Source organism: Vipera berus (assembly GCF_964194415.1).
Source record: "Vipera berus genome assembly, chromosome: 2".
Taxonomy (NCBI): Eukaryota; Metazoa; Chordata; class Lepidosauria; order Squamata; family Viperidae; genus Vipera; species Vipera berus.
Window position 1 is genome coordinate 188,259,504 of NC_138203.1, and position 17,593 is coordinate 188,277,096.

A 17,593-nucleotide genomic window follows, 5' to 3' on the forward strand; every position below is an offset into this window, starting at 1 on the left:
GTTCCATCCAATGCTCCGTTCTGAGCATTCTATGACAAAAAAAGCCCTGGATCTCTCCATGAAATCACCATCAGCTAGTGGTTGGTTGTTGTTTTTTCCCCATTTACACAGGTCATGGTGCTTTCTGGGTTCAAGTGATCCACATACTTCCCTTGAAATGATGGAAATGAGGGTTCCACGTGGCTTAGAGATACACTCTCCATGTTTACCAGGTAGTACAAATGGTTTTCTTTTCTACTTTTCTTCACGTTTCCCCCCCCCCCCCCAAGATTGATAGCTTTTGTTTTCTTTCTTACCTACATATTCTTCCTTAAGTAGATAACAAAGAAGAGTTGAGGAACTGCTATTTTGGTACAATGTGGGAGGGGGAAAAATCTATTTGCCAGGGGGGGAACGGGGGGGGAGCTTTTTTGTAAGGTTTTCATGCTGCCGATTTTGAATTCTTAACCTTGGCTCTATCGATTCGGTTCGACACCAGCCACACGATCATCTTTCGTCTAATTACAAACCGTGGGCAAAGCTGTCTTCAGAAAGGGATCGCCGCGCTGCCTCCTCCATTCAGATTTGTCTCCGGCCCCCCTCTCCTCCCCCCCCCCCGCCCTAAGGCTTGATCCCAAGTCTTAACAATCAATTACCTTCACCTTCACCTGTATTCTGTGGATGAGCGTCTCCTCTGAAGCACCTTTGACCAATGCCTCGACCCTCCCATTTTGCTAACAAGAGTTAACAGCACGTGGGAACCCACCCATCCTCCGCTATCAGGTTGGCTTCTCTTCCAGGGGTCTCCAACCTTGGTAACTTTAAGCCTTGTGGACTTCAACTCCCAGAATTCCTCAGCCAGCCAAGCTGGCTGAGGAATTCTGGGAGTTGAAGTCCACAAGGCTTAAAGTTGCCAAGGTTGGGGATCTCCTGCCTAACCAGCGGTCAAAAGCTGCAGAGGCTTCTCCTCCTCCTCCTCCCTTCCCCCTCCCCGCCTCAACCAGCAGGAGGCGCTCGCCTACGAGACGGTCGTGTTTATGGTAATAGCCGCCGCTAGAAATTTTTTTTTTAAAGTTGAGGCGGCTCTACTATTACCTGTATTACAGTAGCACCGGCATAGGGGAGGAGTGAAGGAAGGAACCTAGGAGACAGCGGTGAGAGGAGGAGGAGGAGGAGCTACAGCCGCGGGCGGAGCGGCGCTGCAAGACTCTCTGGCGGGGAGCGCTGGGCAGCGGAGCCTTGGCTAAGCTGACGGCCCTACTTCGCTGGAAGCAAAAGCCCGGGAAAAGAAGTGGGCTCGACCTCTCTAGGCACCAGGGCTCCACGGCAGCCTAGCTCCGCCCCCTTCTCTTGGCTTCGGAGGGTCTCTCGCTGAAGAGAGAGAAGCTGGGGAGAGGCGACCGGCTCGCTTATCAGAAGAGGACGGGCGGTCGGCCAGCCCGGCTCGCCTGAGCTGTCGCGTGGTTGGTTGCCTGCAACGTTGGAAAAAGCTCTTCTTCCCCAGCACGCGCCGCGATGCGAGACTCCCGCCTGGTCGGCTGCCTGGCTCCGTGTTTTTTGGTCGCCGCGACCCCTCGTCCCAGCCCGCCTTGCCAGCTGCTGGGCTGGGCGGGGGGTTGCTGAAGCCTTGTTTTGCATGGGGTGTCCGCCGCCTCCGGCCTCGGTCCGTCTCTCCGCTGCTGCTGCTGCTGCTGCTCCTGCTGCTCCCGGGGAAAAAAATGCCCCGGCAGGAGCTGCCTTTGCCCGAAGGCTGGGAGGAAGCTCGCGACTACGACGGCAAAGTCTATTACATCGACCACGCCACCAAAACCACCAGCTGGGTCGACCCGCGGGACAGGTGAGGAAGGACGGACCGGAGGAGGCCGAACCAGTCGGCCGGGGAGGAGCCTGCGCTCTAAGGGCGACAGGTGCTTGGAGCAGGCTCTGCCGTGGGGGGGGGGGAATAGGAAGGGAAGAAGTTGGCCGCGGAAAGTACGTGGGCCCGGGAACGCGTGGGCGTGTTTGTCCGATCGTCAGGTCGTTCTCACCCACCCCCCACTCCGCCGCCGCCCCCCCCGTATTGTTCCTGGCAGGTCGGGATGGTTTGAGAGCGATCTCTGAAAGATTTGGGGCCCGGTGTTAGTACAGGTAGATCTAATCTCACGACCACAGTGGAGTCCCAACGTTTCTGTTGTTAGGGGAGAGATTTGCTTAAGTGAGCTTTTGCCCCGCTTTAGGACCTGTTTTGCAACAGCTGTGAAGGGAATCGTTGCAGTCGCTGTTGGTTAACCTGATTGTTAAGTGAATCTGGCTTCCCCGTTGAAGAAGCTGTTTTGAGTAGGAACATATCTTGCAATATTGGTAAAAGAAAACATCGGATGCTTCCTTCTTGGCTTCAGTAAACATAGATCAACTGGACAAGGGAGGGTCTGGGGAACATGGACATGATTAAAATAACCCAAAAGCCAGACAGTTTATAACTGGGAAACTTCCAGAGGCTGCTTCCTATTCAACTGTTATTTAGGAGAAGGGTCAGATCTTTAATTTGTGGTCTTATTGGTGTATACTTTAATCGGTGTGCATCCTGCATAGGATCCAACACTCTCATTCTAAACCCAAGTTGGGGTGTGTATGTTCTTTTTTTCACTAATTTTTATTTTTAAAGCCCTCTGCCTCTGAAGAGCTGAGGCCAGCCAGCACTTCAGGCTTTCCTCCTCCCATTCCCTACTTTTACAATTCCAAGAAGTAGGGACATCAGACTGTTCTTTCCATTCCCTTTAGCAGAGTTTCACATCTAAACAGAGATCTGAACTATACATTGCCAACATCTAACCTGCTTCCTGAAACCATGCAGAGATATCTTAAATATGCTGACCCACATGGTTGATACATTTAAATGGCATTAGTGGAATGCTTACAGAGACAAAGGGCATCATGTCAAAGTTCAGGTGGAAAGCCTGTGTAATTTGAACATGGAAGCTGCCATCAACTTGCCACACAGCTTCTTTTGTTACTTTTTTGAATGATTCATTACGTGTTTGGTCTGGTGGGAAATACTTAAGGTGGGTGTGGGGGAGTGTTTTGGAGTGCAAAAGCTCAGTATAAATCCAGTATTCTAATCCCACTTTATAGAACAGTATTTGCTCAGGGTCCAGGGAGATCTGAATGGATTCCAGTGTCAACTTCCTTGCATGCATTTTTTTTCTGTTATGATTACACCACATGATTAGAATTCAGCAAAGGTATGAAATTCAAGTGATCCATTATGTAATCTATCTTATTTCCTGGAGCCCTACTTCAGTGATATATGGGTAGCTGTTCAGGCAGTATCTTTAAAATCATTGATTCCTTCATTTCATATGGTGAATCCTGAAATTTGAATTGGCTCCCAGATACTTATGCAAATCAAAGGCTAACTGGAATGGTGCTAGTCAGGACTAGCTTCCTCCTCCATTTTTCAGACTTGTCAGAACATAGAATTGCACCTGCTGAACTAAAGGTGTGTCTTAGGAAACTGGTGGTGGAATTAAACAGGTGCATAAAACTTGTTTGACTCCCCAGTTATACTTGAGGCAACTCAGTTTATTTTTTTAAAAAGCTGTTTTTTTAAAGTAGCTACATTTGTACAACTTAAATACATTTGGTATTTAACTAAAATAACTACAATAGATTGTTGTTCTTTAAACACTGTTGCTAGAAGCAGAGAAGTATTATATCTGTAGAAGTATTTAAACTACCTTGAACTTCACTGCTTGCTATGTAGATTAAAAGATGTAACCTTTCATTATACCAATGCTTTTTCCTTGCTTCTTGCAAAAATGAGTGGGGTATGTATTTGCCCCTTTTGGTCCCATTCATGATATACTTTCAGTGTGGGTAAAATTGTTGCTTATGCATCCCTGAGTATTCTTTTGCTTCTTTGCTATCTTCTTAAAAAGAGACCAACTATATTTTAATCATTATACATTTTTCATTGAACTGAGGTTTAACCCCTTAGTGTGGGATATATTTTTAAAAAATATTTTATTCAAAATAATAAGATACTTTAGTGTTAGACTAATACAAAAGCATCTTTAGCTAAAATATTGGCATTTGATCCAGAGCAACTTTTGAATTAATAGAAGTATTGATCTTCAAATGTAGAATATATGGGTATATTGAGTGTATATTGATACTCAAGTGTAGACCAAGTATTTGTGCAACTTTCATTGCTTCCTTCCCCACCAAATATATGATAAAATAGTCAGAATGAATTTGTTCTTTTTCTGGTATGATTTACCACATCTTGATTTTGTATAAATGGGGAGACAGGTTTAATAATTTTTCACACCTTACGTATAACAGAGATAATGGGCAAACTTCTAGATTTCATGGCTTCTTTGCTATAATATAGAAATCCAGCAAGCTGAACAAAGTGCAAAATGGTGGCTCAGGGGTAATATTAATTGCTAATATTTCCTATGCCATTTACTGACATGACCTGTATATTCAAACAAAAAAGGATTCTGTAGAACAGCCTTGCCTATGTTGCTTGTGTTAAACAACTAGATGACAGTTATTAGTAATGAAAAATGATCTACCGTACTAGTGAAACTATTACTGTTCAAACTTCTGTTAAGTTGTTGCCAGACTAAAATCAAGGCACCCAACTTATAGCATAATACCAATATGGCTACAAATGAAGAATAATATTTTTAATGTCTAAATGTCCAGTTTAATAATACTATCTGTAATGTACTGAGTTAGATTTCTAATATTCTGCAAATTCCTGGTCTAGCCAAAAATCTTGAGGTTGCTTAAAGTTTGTGACATCTCTGATTTTGATATAGTACAATTATTACTTTACTATATTCTATGGCGGGGTCCCCAACCCCTAGTCTGTGGACCAGTACCGGGCCGCAGCATGCCAGCAACTGGTCCGCACAAACAAGCAAAGCCCCATCCGTGGGATGCAGGCAACACACAAAACCACTCCCTCCCCAGTCCATGAAAAAACCTCTCTCCATGTAACCGGTCCCTGGTGCCCAAAAGGTTGGGGACTTCTGTTCTATGATATCCTTTGTTATGATAATTTTTGGATTTTAATATCATATCCCCTCATTTTCCTTTTCTGGGAAATTTTTCAGTAATGAATAAAAATCTGAGTGTATTCTTGGATTGCAGAACATATTTCAACCAGACCCAAAGATTGACAATTGACACTCCTAGATGATAAGATCAGAATGCAGGTAATTTAGATCACCCATGTTTCTGACTTATAGTATTATAAATGTGCTGAAAGCAGAAAATTATTAGAGAGAAGGGATGTTGTTTTGTGTGTGTTTTACAGAGAAAGTATTAGAAATGTAGGTTACAGTAATTCCAGAAAATATCAAGATAGAACTAAAACGCATATCAAATATTTTATGTGATTCTCCCTTTACTGTATTGCAGTTTTAGACAATTAACTAAAACATATTAGTTCAGACATAGTCATATTTGAGGGTGAAAGTCATGTTTACTGTAAAATTGTTAACTGTCCGCATTTTTGAGGCCTGAGAATTTAGTATTAGAAGGACATAAAGGTAAAGGTTCCCCCGCACATGCATGCTAGTCGTTTCCAACTCTAGGGGCCGGTGCTCATCTCCGTTTCAAAGCTGAAGAGCCAGCGCTTGGCCAAGGACATCTCCGTGGTCATGTGGCCGGCATGACTAGACGCCAAAGGCGCACAGAACGCTGTTACCTTCCCATCGTAGTGGTCCCTATTTTTCTACTTGCATTTTTACGTGCTTTCGAACTGCTAGGTTGCAAGAAGCTGGGACGAGTAACAGGCGCTCACTGTTACGCAACACTCGGGATTCGACCCGCCAAACTGCCAACCTTCTGATCGACAAGCTCAGCGTCCTAACCCACTGAGGCACCACGTCCCCTTAGAAGGACATATTAACCCTTTAAATCAACATTGTTAAGAAGATACCCACTACCATAATCTAATGGAAAAGGTTGATTTGAGAAAACATGGTTGACCAATGTTATTCAGTGAGTTCATTGAAGGATTTAGCTAGAGTTCTCTGATCTAAGCACTACATTTCTGTGCTTGCATAGACACAGTGCATTAAATTGCACAAGTATAATAGAGCCAAATCATTGTCTGATATATTGAGTGTGCTATATATTTAACACAGGGATAGTTGAAGATACCTATGTGTTGTCAACAGAGAGCCATGCTTTTGCTAAAATTTGTTTCCTTTATACCTTTTTTTGGGGGGAAAGGGAAATATTAGGGTCCAGAAAGAAGTCCAGATTGCTAAAAATGCTTTCTATGTGATTTGGAGAGGATGAAGTCATCACATATATCACATCACATATTATAATGACTGCATCATCCCCAAATGCTAAATGTGTTTAAAATACAAGCAAATAGAGTTTGTATAAAAACAACAACTTTTATGATTCTTTTCTGTATGAATGTAGTTTTTTAACATCAGATCGATGAACTGTCTAGCTTGGAACATCCAATTGACGGTATGTCAGTATTTCATATTTCAGATAGAATTTTCTTGTTTTAGATTCATGTGCCTATTCTAGAATGTGAAACACTTAAAACCTTTTTGAGAAAATTAAGCCATTGACTAGAAATGCACAAATTGAGGCACCAGGCTACAGCTACATTGCATACCGAAGGGCTACTTCCATTGTCCAAGGGTCATATTGCTTCCAAGGTCAGAATGTCATAATTGACATATATGAGCAAGTAGTATGTGTGTGCATAAAAGATCTTCTAGTTTTCTTTAAGCACTGAACCTGGCAAAAGTATATCCTGTGTAGATGGAATGATGTACCATTTTCACAAAGTTATCAGGATTTTTTATTTATTTTTTTGGCTAATAACTATTGAGGTGATTTTTCTAGCTGTGTTTGAAAACACTCATCTGTTTCAGTAGTATTTCCAAATCTATGTGATAATTCCTACTCAGCTTTTGTGATCATGACAACAATACTGTTTCAATGGGGAAGCAGAGATTCGAATTGTAACAATAAAAATCCAGGTTTTCTTTAAAAAGTGAGGATTTTGTACTGCATTCAGCCTGTCCCCCACTTAATATTCTCCAGATGTTTTGGATTCCAGTTCCCATTATTTCTGACTATTCTGGTTTGTACTTCAAAATATCTGGAGAGCATTAGGATGGAAAGTAGAAGCTGTAGTTCTTTGGTAAACCTAGCTTAATTGTGAGAATGAAAAGTTACAAGCATGGCACTGTCTTGTGGCTCTCTTTATTTTAAGTTTACCATAACTGCAAGTTATTTTCTGGTACAGTAACCAGAGAGTGCCCTGAGAAGCAAACTATGGGAACATTGTCTACTCAGAGACTAGTTGGCAGTCCAAAATAGTAAGCTTAAAGCAAGGCACAAAGTGTTGTTTCCAATTGAAGCGAATTGGTACACACAGGTGTGTTTAATAGTAAACCAAGGCTGGGGCTGTTATATCATCCAATTAAGCTCAATACATATATATCACAAGTGACACATTGTTCCAGCATTGATTTCTGAGTTCTTAGAACATTAGTTCAGCAGATATTTATAGAAGATTATTGGTATGTATGAAAATTCTACAATCCCAATATTCATATTATTTACTAATCAGGTTCCTTTGAGATTCAATCAAACCCTAACTTTAAATCCAATAGATTAGCAAAACTGCAGCGATCCCCTTGCCGGCAATGGCAAAAAAGTTGTGACACATCACGTGACATTGCAAGTTTGACATCGCTGCAATAGATGAAGAACTCTTAAGTAAAACTTGTAAGGATTTTTAAAGCATGTCTCAGTTTTCCTTACATTTTTTAGTTTTTAAAATGGTAACTTAAGAGTTGGCCAAGGTTTTTTGGGGGAAGGGAGGGGACAAGGATGAAAATGCATCAAAATTTCCACTTATTAGCAAGGTTCCTGAAACTCCAAAACCTCTACTCAGCTTTAGATTAGTTTGATTAATTATCAGGAATAATAGAGCTCAGAGGGAATTACTGCCAGGGAAATATGACCTTTTTGAGATAAGCATCCAGTAAAAGTGTTCTTTTTTGCATTCAATCTCTATATGAAGTTGTATTCAATGTCACATTTTAGTATTAGTTATTTAAAAGTTATACCTTAATCATTAAATCACATTAAATGTACAAAGCATAGATTTAATATAAATTGAATCACGTTTGTATGTTCCTATTAAAATGGCTTTCTTCACATTTCTAGATTTTCAAAAGTTTTTGCACATGTTTTAGGCTGTCTTCTTTTTATTGACAAATGCATTTCCAAACCGTTTTAAAGGCTTGAGTGCATGGGAGTGGGAATCTGTTTAGTGACTGAGGTGAATCTTGTTTTGTTGGTGGCTAGCTATAATTTAATCTGGCCTTCACAGAAGGCTGGAGAAGTTGCCATCCTTGGTTATTGCGCCTCTGAGGGGAAAAGATTCACATGAGTGCAGTTGGCTGCCTTTGCTTCGTTACCAATCAAGAAAGGGCAACAGATTGGGAAGGTCTGCAGCTGCATAAGCTCCAATTCTGCCAAAAAGAATAATGAGAGTAGTCAAGAAAAGGAACAAAAGCTGAGGAGAGATGCCCTACATCTCTGAGATTTTTTTCTTTACACTCCGGGTTTTCATTTGCAAATCAGCACTATTCTGTTTGTTGTTTGTGCTTCTCGCTGAACTTTTTTCCCCCATGGATCTCTTTCTTTGGAAAAGTTCATTTTATTTATCCAAATTTAATTGCATCATTTAACAGCTAGATTTTTATTTTTGTTTTAGTTTTAAGTGATGTATATGATGGCAGTTTGATAATTACATAAAACTCACGCCCAATGTGTGTGTGTGTTCCTTAGTTAAAACATGTAATATTCATTGTTTCAGAATTCAGCTTCCCTTTGGTTTCAACTTTTTAATCATTTGATTCTACAAGAGTGAGGATTATTTCATTGCACAATACATAATGCAACGATATGTATAATAGCATTGTTTTGATAGTTTTACCTATGACAAGCTCCCACAGAAAAAATGTTGAAAGTCTTAAGATTGAGGTGGGTGGTGGTGAGTAAATTGGACTTTCCACCATTTGTTGACCAATAGAATAGTTGGTCTGTTCAGGCTTTTCTTTAAAGTTTTTTTTTTAAAAAACTGAATTTGCTTTACCTTGCCTTAATATTTTAAAAATGCAGATGTCTTTCATTATACTAAGAGGTAGCTGCTCTCTATAAAAATGGAGTAAAGCCCCCTCTCATAGTGATGATGCTATCTAGTTGGGTAGTGAAACTTCTGTAAGCAAACAAGCTTAGTGAGCATCAAGGGCTCCACAGTTCAGCCCTGAGTTACACATTTTCCCTTCTATTGGATCTAAGTGTGCTACTTATTGTGCTACTATCATTCTACATGCCCCATTATCTATTAAATTATTAATTTTGATATGAAGTATTGGAAAATATTTTTTCCTGCTTCAGTCTATATTCAGAAAATTCAGTCTGGTTTATAATAGTTTTCTAATAATTAAACTAAAGAATCGCAAATACAGACAAAATAGACGAGATAAATTTAAAGTTAGAGCATATTTAAAATAATGAAATATTTTTAGCCATTTTAAAACGCTTAGCTTTCTTTTTCAATCAAGCTGGTGTCAGAAAACCCACTCTGCAAGTAGGCATCATGGTTAGGAATTCTTTTCAGAAAGGCAAGCAGGAGCATGAGAAATACAGTTGGCTTAAAGAGTGTGCAACAGGATTGGATAAGGAGAGATTAAGAGTTTTTGAAGAGGCAAATAGATTAACATACTGTATTAGATATATCTCATAAAAATAATTTTGGGAATAACACATAGTTCTATAATGACTGCATCTTCTGCCCCAAACAGGTACCTTCGATAGTACTTAGCAAGAAGCTTTGAATGATACAAATATATTTCTGTATTGACACTTGGCGTGTGAAGTAGCAGTGTTCCAAAATCTCAGGGTTGTGACAAAGAAGAGGGAGTCAAGCTACTCTCCAAAGCGCCTGAAGGCAGGACAAGAAGCAAAGGATAGAAACTAATCAAGAAGAGAACCAACCTTGAACTAAGGAGAAAGTTCTTAACAGTTAGAACAATTACCGTAATCAATGAAACGAGTTGCCTCCAGAAGTTGTGGTTGTTCCAACACTGGAAGTTTTTAAGAAGAGACTGGACAGCCATTTGTCTGTAATGCTATAGGACAGGGGTCCCCAACCCCCAGTTTGTGTACTGGCACCGGGCTGCAGCATGCCAGCAACCGGGCTGCACAAACAAGTGAAGCCCCATCCATGGGATGCAGGCAGCACACGAAACCATGCCCAGCTCTGGTCTGTGGAAAAATCTTTCGCCACAGAACCGGTGCCCAAAAGGTTGAGGGCCTCTGCTACAGGGTTTCCTGCCTGATCAGGGGGTTGGACTAGATGACCTTCGAGGTCCCTTCCATTATTATTATTATTATTATTATTATTATTATTATTATTATTATTATTATTATTATTATTATTATTATTATTATTTATTAAATTCATTCTATCATGACTTACAACCAGGTATTACTTTCACAAAATGATACCTGCAATAATATAAAAATCACCTATTCCAGACACGTCAAACTTATCGTATCAGGATGGTTTTGCCATTGCCAGCAATGGGGTGGACACGGCTTCCGCATGGCACATCCAGCCAGCAGGCTGGCAGTTTGACACCCTGACTTATTCTTTTTAAACTTGATTTTTAAAGGCCTGCTTTATCCTATATTTCCCAATCCTAATATTTTCTGGTGAGTTGTCTTCCTTATTTTTATTTCCTTTTATTTTCTACTGTTGATCCCATTTATTTATGTATACCACTATCCATAGAATCAATTGCAGCAATGTACATTTAACAGGAAAAAATAACTATAAAATGATAATACAGTTTAAAAAGTCAGCTGATACAAACATATTTCAAAAAAGGACAGGCAAAAAGCCAATCAGAGTCTCCTAAAACCATGAGATGGGTGGCATATACTTTTAATAAGTAAATGAATAAAATAAGAAGCAGGAATATTATCAGTAGGCAGGAGTAAAGTAAAACTTTATCTTACATAAGCATTAATCTGTTTTCACAAATGTACTTTCCCAGTCTTATAGCCACCAATATATGTTATTTGGAACAGCAAAGAGTCAGGCACCATATTTATGTACATTCTCTTGTCCCTAACATTTGGGACAATAATACAAGCAAAGAATATTAAAATACAAGTGAAATGGTTATAGTTTGCATAGGTTTGTAAAGTGGAAACTGTTCCCACTCTCCTACAAAAAGTTGGCAAATGCAAAGCTGTCTTTGAATCGGTTTCCAAGTAACATGCTTACTTTGTTCAAAACTCTGCAAATTGGAGAAGGGAATGCTTCCTATAAACTGCCCATTCACCAAATTGTATGAATTATAATGCATCCCAGGCTTCTTGAGTTAGTTCATTTCACAGGAGTAAAACATGTTATTCCTTAAAGTTTAATTCAACAAACATTCCTTCGTTCAGGGTACATAATGCACATGTATTTCCTTTACGAAAGAATGCAAACCTGTCTGTCCACATTTTATTATTGTATTATTCTTCTCACTGACCCAACTAATACATTGCTGGAATTCAATATGGTTATTGTTTGAAAATCCAGAGTAATTCTTGGAACCTTTATCAAAGTGAGAATGATTTTAGTTTTTGTATTCCTTCAATTATTTCTGTTTCTCGCTTATCCTATGTATATTTGTTCTTTTTCTATTGCATGGATGCTATAGCATTTTTCAGAAATTGTTATGGCAAAAGCATAAACCTTAGAGATTACAAATTTGTGAGGAATAAAAAAAACACATCAATTTTGAGATATAATGTATTTTTTAAAACTTTTCAGCCTTTTGATAAAGACCAAGTGAAGTGATTGAAACCAATTCTATGATTTTTTTTCACTGTGATAGCATATATTAATGTAATTCCATGTTTTTATGTTCTGTTTCATAAAGTCGGTTGTTATTTATAATATATATTTCCACAGTAAAAAGTTCATTAAGCATTTGATTTTGTTGCATTGAACTCTAAAGCTGTGAAAAACATATAGCAGTATTCCTGTATTTGAGAGGTTGCCACAAAGATGAGGGGGTCAACTTATTTTCCAAAGCACCAGAGGGCAGGACAAGCCCTCTTTAAGCATATTATTATTTTTGGAGTTCTACCATTTTTAATCATTACACATCCTAATTAGGTGGAAATCACAGGGCCCAACTTATGACAGCAGTTCTGAGTGTGGTTGTTAAGTGAATCACCACGGGTCATTAAGTGTGATGTTATATGACTGACTTGTCACTTTCTGCCAGTTTTTCCATTGACTTTGCTCTTGGGAAGCTGGCTGTGAAGTTTGCTAATGACAGTCACATGACTGCAGGACTCTATGATCACTATAAATGAGCACCAGTTGCCAAGAGCATGAATCATGATCAGGGGACACAGCTTCAACAATTGTTCACATGCTTCTTTTAAACGGTCACTGAATAAGCAGTCAGTAACTGAATATTACTTGTATATTAGGTTGTTTAAATAATAAAAAATCATGTTGTAATTGGTAACTCATCTAACATTTATAGACTATATTTTAATGTCTTAATGTCCAAGATGTGCCCCTTCTCAAAAGAGCCCTAATGTTTGAAGCTGCAGGCATTATAAACTCAGTGTTCTATGGGCCTCCATGAAGCAGTTCCTCAGAAAGTGTTTTATATATGCAGAAACAAAAATAACCTGTAGGGAGAAAATGTACTTCGTGTGCTACATCAAAATAAAATATTGGATCCTGTGTCATATTTTTGTAAGGCATAGATCTTGTGTGGCATAAATACCACTTGTTGCAAAGAAAGGGGAAAGGCAGTTGGTCTTGCATATGCAGATGGCTAGGAAAATGCATAAAGATCTATTCATGGTGGTCAAGAGACTGGAAGGATCCTTCAAAGTAAAAATGACTTTGACCAGTATCTAATTGTTAACAAATATGTACTGAAGCAGTTTCAAAATTTGCCCTTATGACTAAAGGAAAATGACATTTTTTATCTTCTTACAATCATATTGATTAAGTCAAAATTTCATACTTTTACTGTAAAACTGTTGATTTTAGACATGCATATGTTTATTTTTTATGCAAGTCTTTAATTGAACATAATTAGACTTACATAGTTCATAAACAATAGTCATGGATTCCTTCCTTCCTTCCTTCCTTCCTTCCTTCCTTCCTTCCTTCCTTCCTTCCTTCCTCATTGCTGATTTTTTAAACATGCCCAACATTAAAAAAAATCTTGGATTTGAGTAGAAGTACCAATTGATGGTAGATATCAGCAGCCAAATAAAACATTTCTGCATTTAACACCCACATAAAAGCCTTAAGGCTGAATAATGCTGGAAAAACTGGCTTCACACTATTTTGTTCCCAGGTGCAAAGCTGATTCTCACCTGGTGGTATTTAAGTTTTAATATTTTTATTTAATATTTTATTGTAATACTTTTATTGTAAAAGAAGCCATATTTTTTTAGAATAAGTACTTGGTTTAGTACAGTAATATAAAATATAAACCAGGTTAAATATAAAAACCTGGTTTGAAATTGGCTACCATTTTCTGGTTCTACAAATTGGAGAGTGATTCTAGAGTCACTTTCTACTGTACAAATATCATTTATTTAGCCATTAAAATTTATGAGTCCTTTTCCAATAGTACATTCTAACATTTCCCAATAATTGAAATTGAGAAGAGCAGTACCTGTATGAACCACTTAGAAAAGTTTATAATATTCTCAAAGAGACACAGCTGCTTGTTTTTTTCAATCTAAGGATAACAGAGAACTGATTGACAGCAAGAAGCAGGGCATGCAGATTATTCTCTATATCAGAGGTCTCCAACCTTGGTTGGCAGACCGGAGGGAAAGGGAGGGGGAAACATTTTATGTGTGCGTGCACACAAACAGGGCTGCGACCACATGTGACGCAAATGAAGTGCTAGCGCCCATGTGACCTTCACTAGCACCATACCATTTTCACCGTGTGGTACCCCATTTTCATCGTGCGGCACCTTGTTTGCGTAGCAGCGACGCTAGCTCAAGTGGGGGTGAGTGCACGCACAAACATGCGCACGCTGGCCAGTCTGTTCTGTGGCCAGTAGGCCACGGCCCAGTAGTGGGCTGCAGCCCACAGGTTGGGGACCCCTGCTCTATATAGACTGGAAAATGTTCAGAACAGTGAAATCCAGATGACCATAGCACTTTTTCTTTGGTTGTTAATTTCTAACTAAAAAAAAATACCTGCAGAGGTCTCCTACATCTGGTTTGGATAAAATAAAATATTAGAGCTTTAGCAGCATATTAATGACAGAACGTTCTGAAATGCTGGACTCTTTCTTCCAATACCTGCAAGTAGGCATTCAAAAAATACTTATAACAACAGTGAAGTCATTCAGTGCTACTTTCTGACATGCATCCAAATAATACCTGTATTTCTATTCCATCGGAAATATATTTATTTATTTTTATTTTATTTATTTTAATTCCATTTATATCCCGCCCTTCTCCGAAGACTCAGGGCGGCTTACAAGCTTAGCAGTAGCCTTCATTCTATGTATATGCCTGCTTATTAGGGCTTTCACACACCCCCAAGCGGCATTATTACAAAGTCAGCTTAATTGCCCCCAACAATCTGGGTCCTCATTTTACCTACCTCGGAAGGATGGAAGGCTGAGTCAACCTTGAGCCTGGTGGGATGCGAACCTGCACTAATTTAGTAACAATAATCACTGCTGAGACATCCAGAAGAAATAATACTTTACATCTCTTAGTGGAGATCATCAATTGGATCCAACAATATCTAGTCTGAACTTTAGTTACATTGGATCAATATAATCAGGCTCAGAAGATTAGATCACGTTTTTCAGCCACTCTTTGTATAGATTTAAGTGATACATTTTTTAATAATAATTTTATTAAAAATTACAATTACAATAGAACTAATACAAACTAAAAAATAAAAATAAAAAGGTGCTAGAAAGAAAAATAGAAAGGAATGAATGATATAGTAAAGAAATATATTTAAAAATGACTTCCCTGTTCATCACAGCAGGAATAAATAATTTTAGTAATTATCACCTCCTGAAATACAACAAATGATCTCTTCTTCCCAAAACTCAACTCATCTATAAACAAATCCTTAAATCCTTTATCATTTCAGTCCTGATGTCGGCAAAAAACCATTAAGAGTTAGTAAAGATAACACATCTATTTTAATCTTGATCAAATAAACCAACCTTATATTCCTTACTTTTACTTCTAACAATCTTAATCTTTAGTATCTTCAGATAATATTGTAGAACTTGATTTCACTTTCTTGGTTTGTTATTTGTATATATCTTAATTATTAAGGTATCAATCTGGGTTTTTTGTATGTTCATTATAGCACTTTTTCTATGTCATTTTTTGTAGTCTTTCATTTTTAAATCTGTTTTCAAATCAATCTCAATCTTGTCAGGTATATGCCTTCTCCATAACATCTTTTAAACACAATCTAGCTATAGAGGCAGACATTCTTAAAACTAACGTCTGGGTCCATTGTTTGAAAACATCCTTCTATATTCCAGTGTTAACATATCTTGCTTCAGTCTGTAATTGTATGCCAAGTTTGAGTATTCTTTTCCTATAATTGTAATTAGTTCCCTCTAGGACCAATTTTTAAAGTCTTATCATTTTAAAAAAATGAAAACAAAAACATGTTTCCAAAGGAAGGATTCTTATAATTAATTTCAAAATATTAATTCAAATTGATCTGGAATCTTTGTCGATTTATAAGTTTTAATCATTCTTTTGCTGTTTATTCCATATATATAAATTGTATTTAAATGTTTGCTAAGGATTGAAGAAAACTCACCCAATGTGATAAAAGTTATCAATCCAAACGTTCCTAATAGTTGAAAAGCAATTTACAAGAAATTTCCATAACTGAGTAGAAAGTGAAGTATGTGAAGCCAGTGTCCTTTCAAAGGACCAAGTACAGTGTGAACAAGATAGCTCTTCCCTCATCTGTAAGTGTCCTAAATCCATCAGAGACAATTGTCTTGGAGTCTCCTCATGAGGACCTTGAAGCATTTGGGTGATTTCAAGTCTTCTCCTTGTCTGGAGAATTACAAAGGGCTAGTCTACTTCATTCCACCATGATCAATAACATGTTTTTTTGCACAGACATCTTTGGTCTTCAATTTCTTCCCTAGAAGTTTAAAATGAAATATTCAATATAGCTCTGTAATTATTCACAACAGTACAAACCAGCAGTGATATGTGCACTTTAAGGTATTAAGGACATAAGACATACCTTGCCGAATTAGACCATTGGCCCAATAGTCTGCACAAGGAAACCAATTAGTCTCCCAGCAGAAGGTTAATAGCCATTGATCCCCATGGCTTCCATGAATGGGCCCAACCCATGTTTGAAGACAGCCAACAACCACATCTTATGGTAGCAAATAATAAAAAAGAGATAAAAGTTATTTGCAATGAATCAAAGGGATCTTATTTAACTGATTAATCAAGATGATAAAGGAATATTATATGGAATAATTTATAGATAACTTATTTCATCAAGAGATAATATTTAAAATTAACCAAACCTAAACAGAAAGCATAGATTCCTCATTAAATCTGTAAATATACTTAAATCTATAGAGCACTGTATAAATTAATTTCAATGGCCTGGTGATGCATTTGCCTGTTACCTCATATAATCAACCCAACCATCAGTTGATGCATTACTGCTAACCAATCAAAAGCAAATGCAACAATTTTCTAACAATGCCCTTATTGTAACAGAAACCCGTATATGTTTTCTCCTATCTCAACCAAAGTTTGTAAAAGACAATGTTGAATTTAGCCAAAGAGAGACTATGTTTTCTGATGCAAATTATCTTGAAGTTTCTCCTCATAGCTATATTGCCTCTTTGTTCATTCATATCTGCCTTCCGAGTACAGTCTTACTATTTTTTGCAATTCACTATATGATAGTCAGTTTCATTCAGATATTAATAAAATTGGTTCACATTACATTTTAAAATGTGTCAAGGTTGATAGAATGGAAGTAAAATAAAAAACTTCTTAGAAGCCCATCATCTGTTAAAAGAATAGACTAAACCATTGGATGTGAGGTCAAAGTGACATTCTTCATGGTTAAATATTAGTTATTTATGACTACAAGTAACTGTATGGAATGCAAAAAATGTTTGAGTTGCTATTTGGCAACAGGTATGCTATTGTTCTTTGACCCTTAAGTGCTAGAAACATAACATTGTGTTCACTGTTGGTGATCCTACTGTTTATCACCAGAATGTTAATTTCGTCTTTTGCATCTGTACCAATACCTTCTTTAATTTGGAACAGAACAGTCATAAACAGGGATGGGGGAATAAAATAGCCTACGGTATATTATTTTCAACATTTTCATTGGTCCTGATAGGAACAGAAACTGTAGATGGAATTATTTTTTCCACAAAATATGCTAGTAGAGTTACTCATTCTTAATTTCATTTTCTTTAAATCCAGGGATAATGGAGGGCATAATCTATGGCTACTCCACCATGAT

At 38.0% G+C, this 17,593-nt stretch overlaps 1 protein-coding gene across 1 annotated transcript in view; it reads left to right on the plus strand.

The window, feature by feature from the left end:
- The first annotated feature begins 1,003 nt into the window (after positions 1 to 1,003).
- WWC1 (WW and C2 domain containing 1) overlaps positions 1,004 to 17,593 on the plus strand; it is a 98,880-nt gene continuing 82,290 nt past the window's right edge. The window contains exon 1 of the mRNA XM_081320703.1: positions 1,004 to 1,816. Coding sequence (XP_081176829.1) covers positions 1,698 to 1,816 — 119 coding nt within the window. The 5' untranslated portion in view covers positions 1,004 to 1,697. The remainder of the gene's footprint in view (positions 1,817 to 17,593) is intronic.